The following is an 18573-nucleotide window of genomic DNA, read 5'->3' as shown; positions in this document are numbered from 1 at the left end:
TACACTAAATGTAATTTTTCCCACTTATCACCACACCTTCTACCGAATGTAACATCGAGATTTTGAGGGGAGAAAATAAATTACCACCTAATGACACTTTACACCCTCTACTAGGTACGTTAATAGCTTACCGGCGTTGCCAAATTCGGGGAAAAATGCTACTGCTTGAGTGGATAACTGATCAGAAGTCACAACATCGAACTGGCCTCGGATGGCCAATCCGGTTCCGGGAAGGTTCCGTATCACTAGCAGGTTATTCCTCGGGTCCTCTGTCGGACTGGTGCTCGGAACAAATTCTGCCTACCCCGTGCTGGAGGGTGCTACTTCTTCGACCGTCTATGCTCGCCAGCGGAGGATCCGAAGTTTAACGCCCCTTCCCAGCGGCTCCAGAGTTTCTCCCGGGAAATCTGGAAGGTGGTGGGTACAGCGGTGCTTCCTAGCAGCGTGGCAACCGAAACGGAGGAGCCCGATAGTTGTTCCGCACCGGACGTCGTTTTGGCAAAGACTCCTTCGCACCGAAACGGTGTGTAGCGGGCCCGTCGTTTAGCCAAACCAAAGTGTCAAGAGAAGGACGTTGCAAGGTCGCGTGCTCAACTACTACCACCCCGTGTCGGAACCGCGAGCAGGAGCTCTTGGCATCGTAGGGAGCATGATAGAATATGGGCATTCGGTTCGGCGTGCTGGTGGCGGTTGCGCGTTGTTTTGCCATACTCCCCCATGCTCAGCAGCTGATCTCGAAGCTCTCAGCGATTCTCTGCTATCAACGATTTCGCGGTATCTCTTCATCGTTTTCGTTATCTCTTTCCCTCGGAGAGAGGTAGGGGAACATGGAGTAATAAGATCCCTCAGGGCACTAGATCATTTCAATGTCGCATTTTATGGAAAATCAGTGCCATTGTTATCATTGGGATTAACTTTTGCTAGGGCAACAGGATATTCAACAATATCATTTAACTACCTTCCAAAATACATTGATTCCTGCAAAAACATTTTGCAGAAAGGAAAGAAGCCAAATTTAAATTAAACCGTTCTCCGAAACCATAAAGTGATAATGTCACACCATACTGCCCCTAACGAAAGGAACCAAACGTGTGGCGTGATATGTATGAAAATTGTCAGCTCAACTCAATCGGATGCATTCGATCGAAGTCCGTCATGTGAATGTTTTGTTAATTCAGCAACTAGCGATATCAAAAACATTGTGTATAATCCTCAAACAATAAAATAAAGAAATAAATATTGAAATTAATGTTTAAGTAAAATGATTATCTTGCCCATTGGTAGGGTATATTCCACCGCCTTCCCCTACTCGGGGGGTAATGCTCTCAAGAGCAGCAAAAAATGAGCCAAGAGCGCAAGAGAAAGTCGAAACGCATGCGTTATGTGGTACCATTTCTTGCATTGAAGGAAGGCAGACACACATATGTGCCGGCTCTTTTTGAAGTCTTTGAAGTCTGCGGTGGCCCATCTGGTCGTAAGGGTGTTATATTCGTTAAAAAATATTAATATTATCAGCATATTTATTCTAATTAGTGTTTTTTTATGCAATCCTACCGATTTCGTTGCCAGTACACTGAAAAGTTTTAATATTCCTCTTTACTCCTGCACTAGTAGGATATTCCCTTTGAGGCGCACTTTTCCTACGACAAAACGTAAACATTAGCATCTCTCCCCGCGCGCATCAATTCCCACCCGTTCACAGTTGATACGAAACTTTCACTCTCGTTCCTTCTCCGAGAATTGACCACGATTTTTGGTTCTCTCAATCATGCTCATTCGATCGCAAAGGGATGCTCATTGTTTCTCTTGCCCTTGCCATACTAACTTGATTGTTCAACCATTCAATTGAAAGCTGCACACTGTTGGTATCCCTTAGAGCAAAAATATTTTCATAAAAAATAGCTTAACTACAACGGTGAATTTAATCAACACGGCGACCCACGGGGTTTGCTTGGCTAGGACTGTGTTCCGAATTGCTAAAGGAATGTAAAGACCCTAACGCGGATTGCAACAGGTCCATTCGATGCAATCGAGTTTTCATAACCAATTATTACACATAATCGAACACAAGTGATAACGATGAACGATACAAACAATATTTATAACTACCACACACTCGAAAATAATAAGAATTAAATTTCAAACAGAATATTCTTGGGATGTGCAACTAAAAAATCAAATAAGAATCTTGAAACTAGGTCAACGAACGAAAATCGATAATGCAGTGCAATGACCTCGTTAAGAACCAACTACAGGTTAGCTGCACTTTAATGCATCTAGTGCTGCAAAAAAAAACTTTTCATGCTTCTAGGTGTAATAAAATTGCATTGTAGAGGAAAATTGCATCAGCATGGTGCAATCACTGAGTCCTTTTTTCTTATAATGTTGCATCACGCAGAAAATAATTCCCATAATGTTGCATCATTTCAGAGCATAGAAAATAATTGCAATCTAAATGGCATTATTATTAAGGATTATAACCTTTGTTAGTATACTTTTGAGATACAAAAATCATTGTCTCACATACCAAAATCTTATTAGATAATAAACGAACTGAACGGAACTGTTTTCCTTTTTTAATCAATTATTCAAACCAACTTACAATTTGTTACTTTGAAACAATAGATTAAATTAAGTTCCAAACTGGACAAACACATCTTAAACTCCGGCATGTCAACTGGTCTTGTAGCCAACATTTTTAACTTTATCTTATGTATATTTAATGAATTGCTTTTTTGAAATATAATAAAAGCATTTTTCTGTAAAATTGTAGCGATTAGGTAGGTTGGAAATAAAAGTATTATCGAAAGCTGCTACGAAAGTTTTTGTTCAATTTTTTAGTTGATAATTTTGCTATTTCGATTTAACACTAAAACAACAAATAATAAGAAACTATGACAAAAACTAATCAAATTTCACAAGCGTAAAGACCAGGAAAAGTAATATTTTTAAAAGCTAATGTTATATCCATAACAAGAAAGTGAACGTGTACTGCAGTTAAAATAAAGTATATTTTAATATACTTAAACTTAAAAGGCTATGTTGCAGTTTTCACCAAAACGCGGGAAAACACCTCGATCGCGTATGGGAAGTGCAAACCCGACCCACGTGTTTTCAAGAGTTGAATGAATCCTTCCTTCGTTTTAACGACTGTCTACAAACGGAAGCTACAAAGGGAGCCTCAGGGTTAGGGTATGAAGAATCGGTCCATTGGATATGTAGATAAAATGGCAAGGAAACATGCGCACTGTGACCCAGACTCCTAGCGAGCTCCTTAAGATATGACGTCACACATCAAAACAAACCTAGAACCGCGATGGCGCACGCACGCAGTTCGGTGTCCTTGGACTAGGGGACGGTGACATTTTGGGCGGACATTTGTTTTTATGTAACAGCGACGGGCGTCACCAACCTCGGAGCCATCGCACCGGTCATTGTGTTTGTAGTCTTGTGAGTAGTTTATCTTAATAGCAGTAAATTTTACGTGTCCACATCCTCCACCGAGGAGGTTGGCTATAGGCGCTAGTATTGTACCATTGTCGCTCGTGGTAAGGGATGCTAAGCAAGTAGTAAACAAAGCATAATTAAGCATTTCGTGTCACTGAGATCGATTTTGGATTGGCTTCACTTGCGAATCAATGAAAAGTTCTTTTTTACCTGTTTTAAACTTGGCAGCAGCGTGGGAGAACCTGCCGAGAATGACAATCAGCAACAGCAGCCGCCTGCTGGCCATGCAGGGTCGGTTTAAAAGTTTAACCCGAAGGTTTCGTTTTTCACCGAGACGCCGCTCCTATTGTGCCATTACTTCCGCAACCTTGTTGGTGCTCTTGGTGCTCGCTGTGATCGGCTTCGCCGTGACCAGGCTGCACTTTTGCTTCGACGTGTTGGTCGAATGGAAGATTTCAAAAATTGTAAGTATATACAGCGAAAAAAGGTGAAGTAAAGTTCTTAAATTTGTTTTTTTACTTCTACAGTGCAATCAGTATTATAGCAATGAAATTACGGGCTACATGTGTCCAGAACTATGTGCTGGTGATACCATTTCGGAATTTCACTGCCCTTCAACGAAGCAGACCTCGCTGAATCCCTTCAATCCGAATCGATTTTTGGCCCGTAAAGCTCAACAGTTAGTCGTCGTGAAGGTAAGCGTACTTACCTAAAAATTTAATGTCGTCTTTGAAAGTGTTGAACATAACCGCCGGTTTCTCATCCTGCAGCATGCGGTTCCGGATGATAGTTACGAAAAACTGTCCTGGATCGATAGCCACCGGCACGAAGAACACTATCCAACGGAGACGGAGTACGTCGGCATCGTGCGCCGATACATCGAACTGCGGTACAACCTACAACTGCCGTTCGACAAGTTGAACAGTTTGCTCAAGCTGAAGAACAAGAACAATCACGTGCTGTTTCACGCCAGCATGCGCAACAGCTGGACGTTGATCCAGAACAACGAGTACCTGCTGAGCCGGCTGTACGAGGAGAAGGAGATCTTCCCGCAGGTGGTCGGCACGTGCGGTGATCTCTTTATTACGGAGCTGCTGGAGACGGTCGAGTTTGACGAACGGCGGTACCATTTCACCAATCACATCGATCTGTCCAAGTGGCGGTACCACATCAAGGTGGCCGTGCTCATACTGGACTATCTCGAGGAGATGGGCCAGAACAAGTTCCAGATGTGCTCGGTGCTGCTAGCGGGCTTCGGCATCAGCGACAGTCGTATGAAATATCACGACCTGCGGTACATAAGCACCGAGGTGTCGATCGATCGGATGCTGTCCGATGGACGCGAGTGCTCTAGTGACGCCGAGTGTAGCTTCCATGATTGCCGTAGTCGCTGCAACACCACCGTCCATCAGTGTACCGCCGGTTTGTTGAATAACAATCTGCAAATTGTGTGTGATAAGGTAATTGAACAATAGTATTTACAGCGTTTTAATAACCAACACGAAAATCCAGCAGTATACTTGGATCGGGAAACGATGAAGCGAGCCTACCATAAAGCACTTTATGGTGAATCGCAAAACTTACAGCTAGGAACTCCAAACGAGTAAAGTAGATAATCCGTATTATTCTAGGACCGACCGCAATGACAGGTATCGCATGAATGATTGTTGTGCTTTATTACATACGATCCAGGTACACTGCTGGATGTGTTTGTTGAATGAAATGCAGTAATCTCTACTGGTTAGTGCAAAACAGGTTTCACTTCATTACCTTGTCGATAGATATTCCGCGGGACCGCCACCGAGCCGGGCATCCTAGTGACGGAGAAAAGTCCAACCCGATTGCTTCGCATCCTGGAGCGTTGCGCACGGCCGAGCAGCAGGTCCGATGTTGACGCCGGCCGATCGTGGGGCGCTTCGAAGAGTCTCAAGAAACAGCTGTACAATGAGCTGACCAGCATCTACGAGCAACTTGCTTCTTCGGTCTACTCCTAATTATCTGCCCCCCTCTGCCGGCCAGTAGAAGTATTGCGCCCTCTCAAAACCGGGGACCAGCATTAGAGTACCGTAGTCAATTGCAGTGATAATCAAACAGCGTTCGTACAGCGACACGACAATTGTGCAAAGTATTTTTCGGGTGCAACGATATGGGTAGAGTGAATCTGGTTTCAGTAGCCAAAAACGAATCTAATGGCACAGTAGTATTATTCTCACCAATCTTTAACGGAAAATTGTAAACGCTACGACGACCTAGAGATAATAAGCAGTAACCTTAAAGCAGTAAAAAACTGAAATTTACAGATAGAAACAACTACAAATTTGTTGCTTTAATTTAAAACAATGTTTGTGACTTGTCAACAAAAAATCTATTTGTGAATTTAATTCACTATTATTTTACATGCTTTATTCAAATTTTGTTTTGATTGATATAATTTAAAAAAAGCTACTACTTATCGACACTAAACGTTATGTGTAAACCGTCGTCGTGCTTAGTTAAATTCGGAGTTCTTGCGGACCATAAGGTACGCCACAGGTTAGTGACCACGGTGAGCAATGTTTCGTGTTGGTGCACTGTGTAATCGCCAACCGGTAGCATGGCCAGAAGTTCTCGAGGGTATTGAACGGACGGATTGTACTCGATCATCTTCAGCTGGTCTGCCGGTGCGATCGTATCCAGCTCGACCCACAGTTGGACATTGTGCCGGAAGTGTAATTGTTCAAGTCGAAAGACGGCGCCGTTGCACTGTCGTAGAACGGAAAGAAAGGTACGCTTTGTGAGGGCTACATTGACTGATAAATCCAGATGGACGAGCTTTTCACAGTTCCGTCCGAGGGATGGGAGGAGTGTGTTTTCTATCTCATCGTCAGTCAGTCGACAGTTGCTAAGATTGAGAGCCCGCAAGCTTCCCAGTTGGGTATTGGATATGGTTTGCCATAGTTTGGGTTTGAAATCAGTGCAAAGTGCAGCGAGCGAATGGAAGCTAGCATCCCGCAAATGGCCCTCGGACAGCTGATTCAAAAGATACTGCACCGAATGTTCGTGAAGTTTGTTTTGCGAAACGTCGAACGTTTCCAATCGCGAAATATCGAAGTTGCCAACATTACTCTCGTCTATGGTCATTATGTCGGTTGACCCGAGACGAAGGACACGTAAATTGGATAACTCATTGCACAAAACGAACAGTGGGGCAATAGCATCGTCTTCGAGAGGATTACTGCTAAGATCCAATTCTTCTAGCCCGCTGCCCTTTAACCCACCTACCGTCAAAGAACCACTCAATGATTCCAAATCCAACGGATTTTTCACGCCATAGCAGAGCATCTCAACACTTCGGCTAGTGAGCAGATTTAAAGCAAGTCGCAGCACACGCAAATGTTTGCAGGATGGTAAATATCGAGCCAGTGTTTCCATGTGGTTGTCGGTGATTCCGTTCACCGACAGATCTAAATGGTTCAACCAGTCCTGTTGGAAGAATACCAACAAGAAAACGAACGATAATGTATCGGTAGCGGGAAGTGGTTGTGAAGGTACCGTTAGCGCAAAGTCGGGTTCCAAAATTATTGAACCAGTACGTTCCAGTTTTATCAGCCTTGCTTGAAGATTCTTGTCGTTCACTGAAAACAGAATGATTATAATCATCATCCTAGAGGGTTGCGTTCACCAGACTTACCTTTTTTGTTTTCCTGACAGTATTCTTCGTAAAATTGTGCGAAATCTACATGCTGACAGCCGCGGACCATGCCATGTACAGTTATTTCCGTGTTTAACCCAGGTACTCTGTTTTCTGTTAACACGTTGAGATATTCACTTTCAGAAAACGCATGGAGATCTTTTGATTGTTTTATCTTCAACAGTGGTCGTTTTCCGTAGCACCTAGGATAAAATACAAGTAAAATAATATAATATTGTTAAAAAAATTAAATAATGGAAACATCCCATTCTAAATATGGAAAAAAAACTTAAAACAAAACATGGCTGCGAGAAACCTGTGAATAAAAGATTTCGCAATGATAATCTGCAATTTAAAGAGTCAACACAAACCGATTTCCAAACTTATAATTTGTTAATAAAATTCTAAAATACCCTATCGGAGTTTATCGATTTGGCACCGAGATTTAACTGCCCTAATCAGGTTTGACAAATTTTCGCAATTTGGCAATTTTCCAAAACTAAATAATAAAAATTTTTGCAATAACAAAATAGAAAAATTTCAACGGCTTCTCATTCAAAAACGAAAAACGCTAGCAACTTTCTGTTAAAAGCAAAATAAAGAGTAGCATTTTTTAAAATTTGGAACAAGTTTGACAACTGTATCATTTAAATTGAATCCGCCGAGGCCAAAACATTAAACCATCTACGTTTGATTGTATGTTAAAACATGCAGCTTTATCGTGGACCACGTGACCAAAGATTATTTAAAGTCGGACGGCGACAAGTGTTAAAAAACCTAGTACTTAATGTTGCTTTTGAAGCTTTTTACAGTATATTTAAAATGTTTTGGGGCCCCTAACTCCCATGGAACGCCATATTGTGGGTGAAAACCAGCGAGAAGGTTTTGCACAAGTCACTGTTCTTCCTTTCAAGACTTCCGGCGTATGGAGATGGGTATAGTGTGCAGTGTTTTCCGGAATTAAGCAACTCTATCAGAAAACATTATAAAGAGTACGATTCACTGGTTTGGACATACCTGCCATAGTAATTCATGCGCAACGAGAATCGTAGTAGTTGAACCGGTCAAATGTAATTTAAATACCCAACACTGCTAACCCTCCTTATGTTTCTCAACTACAACCAATCGAATAAAAATTTACAACACTTAAAGGTAGGACCTATTCCAACGTTTTAAAGTCCAAACAGAGTAGCATTTGGCCATGAATGCCTCACAGCAAGTGAAAAACATCGTTACATGATTGGCTGTGTCGGCTATGACTGAAGTTTCGGCTAAGGGCCGTTAGGCCGGTTTACTGGGTGGCGGAATATTTTTTGAAAGTACTAGAAAAGCGTAATTTTACAATAAAATTTATTTCACTCCATTAGCTTGGTTGATTTTTTTCTTATTACCGATGAAAATTTGTCTATTTCTTTAATGCAAACGTTAAATGCAAGTAAACTGAAATTACGAAAACTAAAAACTGATTATTTTAATAGATCCTTAGGACAAAGTTAAGGTTAATGTTAATGTTAATGCAATCCAAAATATTTGTTTTGTATCGTTTTGATGATATCTAATAAGATTTTTAACAATAGCCCAGGCAAAAGTCGCCAGACCGATGGAAAAAGCTCAGTTTGTCGATTATCTATTATTTCTACTCACATGATGTACCGCTTGACGATCTCATTTTGTAACCACCCGATCGTGCGGGTGGTGAAGAGTGTTTGATCGTTGAAGAAAAGATCCACTGTTTTGCCATCATCAAGGACCACATGGAACGTTTGCTTCATAGAAGGCTGAGCGGCGGGTGATTTATGGGGCGAGGGTGCCACGGGTGTTGGGGTCGTCTGCTTAACTGGCGTCCTTAATCGATCTTCAGGTGGAGTCAAATTTTCTTTCTCGTCAAAACATGGGCTTGCTATCCGCTGGAAACCAGCATCAAGAAGGGATGTCTGTGCAATGCCTAACGAATGTCGCCGTGCACGGGTTTCCGACGAGCCTCGTCGGTTTTGTATTCGACGAAAGCTTTTTGCTGAGTTTTTCATGAGAACATTGAAGGCACTGTCAGTACTCTCTTGCTCTTGCCAGCAGTCGTTAGCGTAGGGTTCGTCTGCAAACGGCAGATCATCGTCGTCTGCATCGAGCAAAGCAGAGGCACAATCAGTTGAGTACGAAGGAGGGGTTGCGTCCACACCAGTAAGGTCCGATGAAGAGCGATTTTTTCCGAACGAAGAGGACGATTTCTTCCTTTCCAAACTACTCGAAGCCGAACGGGGTAGGGTGGAGGGCGTAACACGACTTCTTTTTGCGGTTTGCTGCAAATCGTCGATCAACCAATCGTCGGCATCGACCTCATCCAAGGCCATGTGCGCCAATCGTTTCTTCTGTCCGGCTAGGGAAAGGGATGTCGCTCGATGATCGGTGATCTTGTTTTTCCGCAGCGCTAACATCGTACTGCGATATTCGCTAACGCCAACCGGGTCCAACTCATCGTCACTAGCTCCATTGATTGAGACACGCTTTGGGGATCTTTCGTCGTCACTACTGGAAACCGCGTTTCGGTGTAAGCGCATGACCGTTTCTTTACTTCCATAGCTAGCAGAACTAGATCCAGTGGATCGGAGTGATTTGACCTTCGACGAAGAACTGCCGGTAGTGTGTGCTGTGGAATCGGTTGGCGTATCGGAATCGCTTGAGTAACTATTTTGCTTGACCGTTATTTTACTACCGGAAGAAAAATCTTTTTTCGCAGGTCGACGATCTACGGACGGTGGCGATACTTGTTCTGCTACTGCATCAAACTTTGCCACCAATCGCTCCCGAACTCGTTCGTAATGATGGATTTCTTCCAGTGATAACCGTGCCTTACGTTTCGAGTACCACGTGTCTAGAACATTCAGCGTTGTGTCCCCGAAATCAGTCCGTTGTGTTGCATTTGCGCCACGATCGAGTAACACCTCGATCACTTCTAACCGGCCATTGCAACAGGCGTCATAAAGTGGTGTTATGCCATCGCAGCTCGTTCCACCTTTATCGTTCATATGTGCCCCACGATCAAGCAGTGTGGTAACGATATCGGCATGTCCATGGATGCACGCTTCATGAAGCGGCAGCCATCCGGCGTGATCGCGCACATTTACCGGGTGACCCTGTTCGAGAAGCCTCTCGACAAGGACCGTATTACCTGCGATCGCTGCCTGATGGAGTTGCGTTTCTCCCTTGTTGTTTCTGCGCACGGCGAACGTCATGCCACGTTTGCGCGTTCTTCCTTGTGCTGAAGTAGAGGCGTTTAAAGCATCCGGTATACTGTCGTTCAGCTTCTTACCACTTCCAATACCTCCACCCAAATTTGCTTCTCCTTCAACGTCCGAATTTTCCGATAGATCTATATCGAGGTTTATATCATCGCCCACGTTCGGTGTGTTCTGTTCGTTCTCCCCATCGTCCTCGTCTACCTCCGATAGGCAATCCATATCCGGCAAGCCCTCACTGTCTGGTTCGACGATACTTAGATCGATTCCCTCGGCAATTGCTTCCTGTTCGAGAGTGTCCGCCATCAGATCCATACAGTTCTTTCGTAACATCTTTACCGCACGTTGCACCGCAACTCGTTCCAGATCGATCGATTGTAGCTTTTTAGCTTCCACACGCGCCCTCCGATAAATGTCCTCGATGTCAAAAAAGGATTTTTCCTGTCGTTCATACAGCTTCGCAATCTGTAGCAGTGTATGGTAGGCTTCTTTCGGTTCGTTTGCGATGATCTCATACTCCTTCCAGAGGTACTCGAGGGCAAGATCGTACTGTTGGTTGTCGGTGTACGTCTGGTAGAGGCTTACGTAGCACGGAATCAGCTGCCGGTTAGCGTCACCGAGCGCTTCGGCACACTCCAGCATTCGCCGGTAGTAATCGATCGCTTTGACAAAATTGCGCAGCTTACAGGCACCGTCTCCCATGCGTTCGTAAAGAGTTTTACGACGCTCGTAGTTCGTTGCTTCAAGGGTTATTAGCTCGTCCTCCGTACGGCATATGGCAACGAGTACTTTGAGTTGCTGTGCGATTTGTTTTGCGTCGCTACTGACTGGGGTTTTCAGATGATATGCTCTTTTAAGAGTTTGACGAGCGCTCTGGAAGTCGCCCATTTGCAGAAAGAAATCCGTTTTTAATAGCAACGTTTGGCACATTTTCGTTGCACGATTCGAAAGTCGTGAAGCCACCTCAAGGCCATGGTTTAACAAGCGTAAAGTTTTACCACGATGCTCACCATCATTGTTCTTCTCCCACTGGGAACAGGATAATGCCATCGTATTATAACAAGTATGAAGAAGTTCGAATGAATCTGCCTCACGGGCTAACCGTATTGCACGTTCCATATGCACCTGAGCTGGATTCGTTTTTCCCCGCCGGTCAAGCGTCACACCGAGATTCAAATACGTTCCGGCTTGCATTTCGATAAATTCAGCCTTCCGCACCGTCCCTTGCAATTTGTCGCAAATCGACAGTGCTATATTGAAAGCCTTTTCGGCCTCGATCAGGTCCGCTTCGGCATCCGATGTTTTCTTCTCCAAAATAAAGCTCTCCGCTCGGTGCAGGTAGACGCGACCTAGGGTAACATTGGCACGCTGAATTTCTAGCTGGTTGGCCTCGTTACGAGCGGCCCGCGAATAAGCCTGGACATTTTGAAGCGCTTCCTTGAACTGACCCATCATGAGATGCATCTCACCGATCATTCGAAACGCCAGTCCGCGGTCCATCAATCGATTGAGCTTTTCATACGCCTTGGCCGCCAGTTTGTACTCGTTTAATGCACGTTGATACTCCTCACGGTCCTTGTACAACTCGCCCAATCTTTGGCAGGTTTCGGCTAATGAGAGGTAATTGTCCTGGTTTGCATATTTCGTCTTTTTGTTGACAAGTTCTAAAACAAGGGGTTGTTTGTTGTTTGGAAACATTACCAATTTCACGGAGAACAACCGTCGGATCCCGTACTTACTACGCTCATCGGGCCCCATAGTAACAGAAAACGTTAACTTCACTGTTCACAATTTACAAACACAAAGTTTAGCAAACGATAAACGTTTAGGGAATTATGAAACAAGGATATTCATGTAAACTTTTGTTAAACAAACAATTCTACTGGAAGGCAACGTTTGTAAAAGGGACTCCATGGGACAAACGTCAAAAGAGCCGAGCGCGCCAACTGGAGTGCGTGAAACAGGCCCACTTTTCGTTACGGTGTTCTGTCAAATGCTTGTCATAACATTCCTGCATCGCCGGAGGTACGATTTTTCGATAGATTCGTTGTTACCAAACTTGTTAAACAAGTTTCCTAGCAACCAGTTGTGCAATAGCCCCATTACGACGGCAAACTTTCATCGAAAAACGAAAAATTCGCCTTTGAAATAATGGTGACGGTGTTTTGGGTTTATGTTGTGTTCCGGATAGTTGGCTTGGGGTGGTGGGGGGATTGTTTACCATCCACTTTCCTACTGACACTTCGTGTGAGGTGATGGAGATTCGACGAATTTAGTTTCGATAGCGATGCCAGATCCCACTGCAATCGCCATAGAATTCCTCACCAAAGCAGTCCGTTCTTTTAACAGTTACTTAATTGTCTCGCACAGCATGCTGCTGCGTAATTTTGAACTGGTAAGGCTCTTGTGGGCACCGCAGTTGGCTTAATCGTGCACGGGAACGAAAGAGATACGTTATCGCTGGTAGCATACGCAACGCTCTAGGGTCGCCTTAAAAGCATTTGACAAACGAATAAGTTGTACCATTCGTCGTTGTCGTTGAACTCGAGCACTCGAAGAGGATTAAACGGAAATGGATCAATCTAACTTAACGGTTCAGGATTCTGTCTACGGTTTCTACTGTTTACCTGCTTACATTCGGTCCGCTGTAGAGACGGAAGAATTTCTACGCCTGAAACGGTTGAAACAACTGGGTGTCTCTAATTTAACTTTCGAGGGAGCTGACCATACGAGATTCGAACACTCGTTGGGGTAAGTTCTGTTACAACATATTTCTGGTTAACCGGAATGCTAAATATTCATTTCTTCTTTGTTTCAGTGCCTGCTACCTGGCTGGTAAACTGCTAGATTCATTAAATCTCCATTTGGAACAACCAATAAGCGAAAGTGAGCGGATGTGTGTTATGGTAAGTTTATCATGTTTGATTAATTTTAAATTACTTCGCAAGCTAGTACGGCATTGAATTATTTTTATCCTATCTTTTGGAACTTATAAATTCAATAACGTTCATTTTGATTGCTTTAGCTGGCGGCAGTTTTGCATGATGTAGGCCATGGACCATTTTCGCACATGTGGGAAAAATTTGTTGAAGTTTACGGTGGCCATTGGAGGGTAAGAGGATGCATCCATTTCTGCACAATAATGAGTGGTTGTTGTTTTTATGTGTCAATTTCTTTTCCAGCATGAGGAAGCCTCGGTACAACTTGTGCGTCAAGTGCTTGACCGAATGGAATACATCACCGAACAGCAAAGGGAGATAATCTGTGCAATGATACAAGGCAAAGCATCCGATCTGTTAATCCCCGAGCGTCACTTTTTGGCGCATATTGTCAGCAGCGATGTGGATGTCGATCGGTGTGACTATTTGCAGCGTGATTCGCACCACGTGCCCAACATCATTAGACCGTCGCGACCGTTTAGTGAAATGTTCGATCGAGCCCGCGTAGCGACGACAGTTGATGGCAGAAGCAAAATCGTTTATCATTGGGAAGATTTTCCGCTAGTGTATGAAATGGCCTGTGCTCGGCAGGAGTTTCATCGCGGCTGCTATCAAGATGGAGAGGTCCTCGGAACCGAGCTGATGATGCTGGATGTGCTACACGAAGCCGAACGGGTTGGATTTCGGTTTTCACGGTAAGTGTCCCCTATTCCATTATGTATTCCACGAAATGAGCCTATTTGAATGGATATGTAATTTATTTAATTTTGAATACTTCTATCACTGTAATTGTCGTTGGCAACTTCGTTTGCTTTGTCTTGCTGTGATTCATCTTCGGGAGAGTCAGCTTCCGAATGCAGCGTGTCTGTCGATGACGCTTTTGGTTCGCTTAGATTAATCGCATTTATGTATTCCGGGTAGTTTAGCAGACCATTTTTATCAGCGTCGGCAAACTCGATAAAATCATCAATAACTTCTGCAAACCCATCGCAGAAAAGCCTTGTTAGTTTGCAATGAAATAGCGATTTATCTTGAAAAATTCTATCATCTTACCCACGATGTGGTTGAATTCTTCTTCCTCTAACGACAGAGCAGAATTTTCTAGGATTGGTTTCGAGGTACGATCGATACCATGCAGTTTCCCACCGGTATTGCTGTGCTGATGATTGTGATGCGTTGCGGCGTGCAGCATTTCCAATCCATCCAAGTTATCGTTGTTGTCCGAATCGTGCAGCTTAAAGTAGTAGAAGTTTTTCTCATCCTCCGACATTTCTGTGAGACTTTGATCGCCAATTGGAAGACTTTTCATATCATCCTCTAAATGTCTGCAGTAAACAAAAAAAAGTTAGCGGACACAAAAAACCTTTGAACCGTATCCAGAGTGGGTATGATACTTACTCATGCTCTGGTTTCAAATGTTGGTCCAAATGTTCCTTGGCGGATTTGTGACTAAATTCACCGCGAGGATGGTGTGGACCTTTTGCTGCAACCGTCGTTACGAGAACGTGGATAAGGGTTGGACAAAAGACAACGTAGTGAAAAAGAAAATTGCTGCGAAGCCCGGTGATCATGCTAAAAATGTTCTTTAATAAGAAACACAGTTGCAGGTTTTTCACAAAAACCCGATGGTTTGACCACAAGAAAGTAAAGCAGAGGCTTTGTTGTATCACGACCGAGGAAAGGGGTTCTATTTGACTGTGACTCTTTTCCATGAATTGTTTTTTGTTTGTCAATTCTGTGCGTTCTGATTGACAGTTGAAAATACTTTATTATTGTTGCGTCTGGCATATCCTTTGGCATGCGCAATAGGAAACAGAATGTCCCTATTGTAACCGTGTTGCCAGCACACCATTCTCATCTCGTTTATTATTTTCGATTTGATTGTTTGTTCTACCATAGGTTCTTTAAATCAAACACTAATTTTTGCTATTTAAAATTATATTCCCAACCATTTAGTAATGGCAAGAGTGAACTTCTTTCCAAAGTTCATAGTCAACCAGACCTGTTTATGTATTTAGACGATACTATTGTCGATGAGCTAGCGTCCAGCAGTCATCCTGGGCTGGAGAAAGCCAAAGAACTAATGAAACGTTTGAAGGGCGGCGAGCGTTACACAGAAATATTTAGATCTCCTGTTGATATGAAGGACGAGGTATGTGGTTAAATTATCTTCCATTGTCACAGTACTTAACAATTTCTTGTTTAAATCAATTTTTTCATTCAATCAGGTGGAGCGCTATAACTTTCTACAACAAAAACCTATCGTGGTGCAGGCATCGCGTTGCATTAAATCAAACGAGCAATGGTTTACCAACTTCAACGTTACCTTCTATAAAGTCGCTCCGGGTGGGAGGATGGAACTTATTTCCATCGAGAAGGCGAGAAGTCTATCAAAGATTAATGTACAAAAGTCAGTCAATGAAATTAAGGAATACATCACTTATTGCACTAGTACAGTTCTGCAGGTGCAACAGAATGCCAAGAATTACTTCATCAACTTGCGAAACTCGGTATCGAACGGAAGCTAGTCGATAATATTTGGGATGTAGGAAATGTTTTTTTTTTAATTTTAAATTGAACCATTGAGGCTTCGCACTTTATTTATCTTATCGTACACGTATTGTTTGTGTGGTACTTACCTTCAGGAATTCGTAGCGCAGGAAAATAAATAATTATTTTAGCGCCATCGGTATGGTTGTGTGAACCAAGCTACCTTACTCAGGAAAAGAAATATTTGCTATAATCAATAACAACATTATTATCAAAATTTAAATAATGTTTATAATCATTTACCTTTTATATTTTTACTAGTTTTTTCACGTTAAATCACAAAATAATGCAAAATTAGAAAAAAAACATGGAATGAACAACTCGTAATAAAAGTATTTGGAATTTCTAAACGGTTATATGTTTTACTGGCTGTTTTACTTTTTCGGAGGGAAAGTGAGTGTTAAAATATGTTTTGATCATATCCAGATGGCCATTGTGGGGACACTGAAGTGGCCACTCGACGATCAACAATGTGGTTCAAGTAAGCGTACATTCGCTCGTATACGAGTATCGTGGGAAGATCGGAAGACGATCCAAGATTATACGCTTTGAGAAAGAGAACTACCCTTTCTTTCAACGAACAAAGGCAACGTTTGTTAACAGCATTGGATCTTCATTGGATTTTACAAACAAAAATATTTTATCTGGTTTCGGATCTTCTAATCCATGATTCATATGGAATTGTAAGTTTTGTTCATTTATTTATTTTACACGTCCTCTTCTCTTGAACACAGAACAATATTTTCTTTCGCCTGCTTCGTCCCTCGTTCCGATCAACTCTCATACTCTGTGATCTGATCTGATCGAGCGGTGAGAACAGACGATCGTGAATAGTTAGCACTTCTTTTGGGCCTTTCGGGGTATCGCTTAACGCTTATGCTTTGCTACGGTTGGTGGTCCTACATGCTAGATGAATAGTTTATACATAAATAATGATGCAAAATGTTTGTTGTGTGTATGCACACCACGGTGTGGTTATTCGTTTTCACGCTCTCCTATAACTGTGTTGCTGATGACTTTGTTCATCCCTCACATGTATTTTTTGTTTAATGCTGCGATTTTGGTCGTAAACGCACGATGAAAGGAACAGTTATTTGAGCGGTAGTTGCGTAGCAAGATACTGCTTGTAGAGTCGCTGTTTGCAGAACTGGTAGAATTCGATCTCTCTCGTAAAGTTTCGCCGTACTAGGTCCTTGATCTCTTCGCTGACCGGGGGCTTGAAGCTGTTCTTGTTGATCTTCTGCAGCATGTTCACCTCGTTGAAGTAGACCGAGCTGGCGCCGGAAAAGAATCTTGGGACGTACTTCTCCAGCACGGTCAGTGTCGTGTTCAGGTCCTCCAACACACCGACCACGGCATACTGGCTCTCTACGGCATACTTCGCCCGTTCCAAGGCACCGACACCGTTGAAGGGACTGTTGGGAGGGAAAAGCGACAAACGTTTGTGGGGTGTGGTTCTTTTGTAACAATAACTAACGAACACTTACAGACACTCTTCGCCATGACCGCAGAAGAACAGCGTCTGCCGGCGATGATCACCGATTCCCTCGTGGACGGCATTCTGCGAGTAGGTACATTCGGGGTCACCCTGCAGAACGCAAGTCTCAAAGTCCTTCTTCAGCCAGCGTGGATCGGGTAGGGGCAAATCGGGGAAGGCCTGCTTCCGCTCGACGTAGTACCAGGGCGCGCGCACGTAGTAGTACCAGCTGATGATGCGCTCGACCGGATCACGCACCATGTTGACGTAGATCGGCATCGGCAGACCGAAACGGGTGAAGTTGGTATAGCATACGTGCTTCACGTAGACCGATGGGACAGGCAGGTCCATCACCATTTCAGCCAGCTCCTGCTGCCGTTCGGGTGAGAGACGGATCACTTCCAACCGCTGCACTACATCCCGGTGGAAGGTGTAGTCGTTGCGCACGGCCAGGCGACGCAGCAGCTCCATAAACGTCTGGCTACCGACCTTCGGTACACGGTTGAAGAAGATGATTGGGATTTCCGCGCGGCGCGTATTGTTCAGTTCGGTGGCCTTCAGGCTGTGCATCTACAAAAGTGGGAAATTAAAGCAAAAATAACTATGTTAACAGATTGATAGAAAAGATTTGCTTAAAATTTGTAAAATTAAACTTTTTGTGATTTTTTATTCACTTGAAAGTGATAGTTTTCACCGTGATTATGAAATGTAAGGAAAGATATTTAGAAAAAAAGGCCTTCACACAATAAAGCCCATGCATATTTATGAGTTAAACAAGACGCGAAACGCACGTGTTCTGTGCGTCCAATAGTCGAAGAAAGGGATGTTTCGCGAATAATGGAAACAAAACGAAATGAAGAGGATCCACAGTTAGCAAATTTGCATAAAAATTTAAAAAAAACCATCTTTTGTAGTTTTTTTTCTCTTGGAGGCGCCGAGAAAGTTAAACGTTCGTTCCTGTATTTTTTCAGCGATTCTGACGCTGTATTCGAAAATGAAAGGTATATTTGGAGGAAGACAAACGCCGGCCATCAGTAGGTCAGTAGGGTATGATGGGTGATTTTCGACGTTGACGATGTTTCCGTGTCGCTTTTGGGATGATCGATGTTTTACTGGTAAATGGAAGCTAAATGTTTACTATGGGTTGTTTTAAGTGCCCATACCTTCGGGAAAAGAAACACCTGCATTTTGGAAATGAATGGTCTTTTTCTCCCGTGCAATGAACAATCCGACATTGCCTTCCCATCGGAGGCTGAC

The 18573-nt window shown here is 43.3% G+C and overlaps 4 protein-coding genes across 4 annotated transcripts in view; 2 read left to right on the top strand and 2 right to left on the bottom strand.

The window, feature by feature from the left end:
• The first annotated feature begins 3698 nt into the window (after positions 1-3698).
• Positions 3699-5441, top strand: LOC131281930 (divergent protein kinase domain 1C). The gene is made up of 4 exons (XM_058311297.1): positions 3699-3911; positions 3975-4142; positions 4218-4907; positions 5229-5441. Exons 1-4 carry the CDS (start codon positions 3699-3701, stop codon positions 5439-5441), a joined length of 1284 nt encoding a protein of 427 aa, XP_058167280.1.
• Positions 5442-5797: 356 nt separating this feature from the next.
• On the bottom strand, positions 5798-12210 carry LOC131293916 (tonsoku-like protein). The gene is made up of 4 exons (XM_058321965.1): positions 12090-12210; positions 8762-12014; positions 7118-7320; positions 5798-7061 (listed from the first exon to the last, which is right to left on the bottom strand). The coding sequence occupies exons 1-4, from the start codon at positions 12106-12108 to the stop codon at positions 5893-5895; spliced, it is 4644 nt and encodes a 1547-aa protein (XP_058177948.1). The 5' UTR covers positions 12109-12210; the 3' UTR covers positions 5798-5892.
• A 296-nt stretch (positions 12211-12506) lies between these two features.
• LOC131281529 (deoxynucleoside triphosphate triphosphohydrolase SAMHD1 homolog) lies at positions 12507-15875 on the top strand. Its single transcript, XM_058310866.1, has 6 exons — positions 12507-13101; positions 13169-13256; positions 13376-13462; positions 13533-13984; positions 15246-15441; positions 15518-15875. The coding sequence occupies exons 1-6, from the start codon at positions 12923-12925 to the stop codon at positions 15815-15817; spliced, it is 1302 nt and encodes a 433-aa protein (XP_058166849.1). The 5' UTR covers positions 12507-12922; the 3' UTR covers positions 15818-15875.
• Positions 15876-16929: 1054 nt separating this feature from the next.
• Positions 16930-18573, bottom strand: part of LOC131281530 (heparan sulfate 2-O-sulfotransferase pipe) — a 126015-nt gene continuing 124371 nt past the window's right edge. The window contains exons 4-5 of the mRNA XM_058310867.1: positions 17327-17886; positions 16930-17254 (exon numbers count right to left, since the gene is read on the bottom strand). Coding sequence (XP_058166850.1) covers positions 16930-17254; positions 17327-17886 — 885 coding nt within the window. The remainder of the gene's footprint in view (positions 17255-17326; positions 17887-18573) is intronic.

Source organism: Anopheles ziemanni, chromosome 2, assembly GCF_943734765.1.
Source record: "Anopheles ziemanni chromosome 2, idAnoZiCoDA_A2_x.2, whole genome shotgun sequence".
Lineage (NCBI taxonomy): Eukaryota > Metazoa > Arthropoda > Insecta > Diptera > Culicidae > Anopheles > Anopheles ziemanni.
The sequence above is the reverse complement of the archived record's forward strand: the minus strand, read 5'-3'. Positions and strand labels throughout refer to the sequence as shown.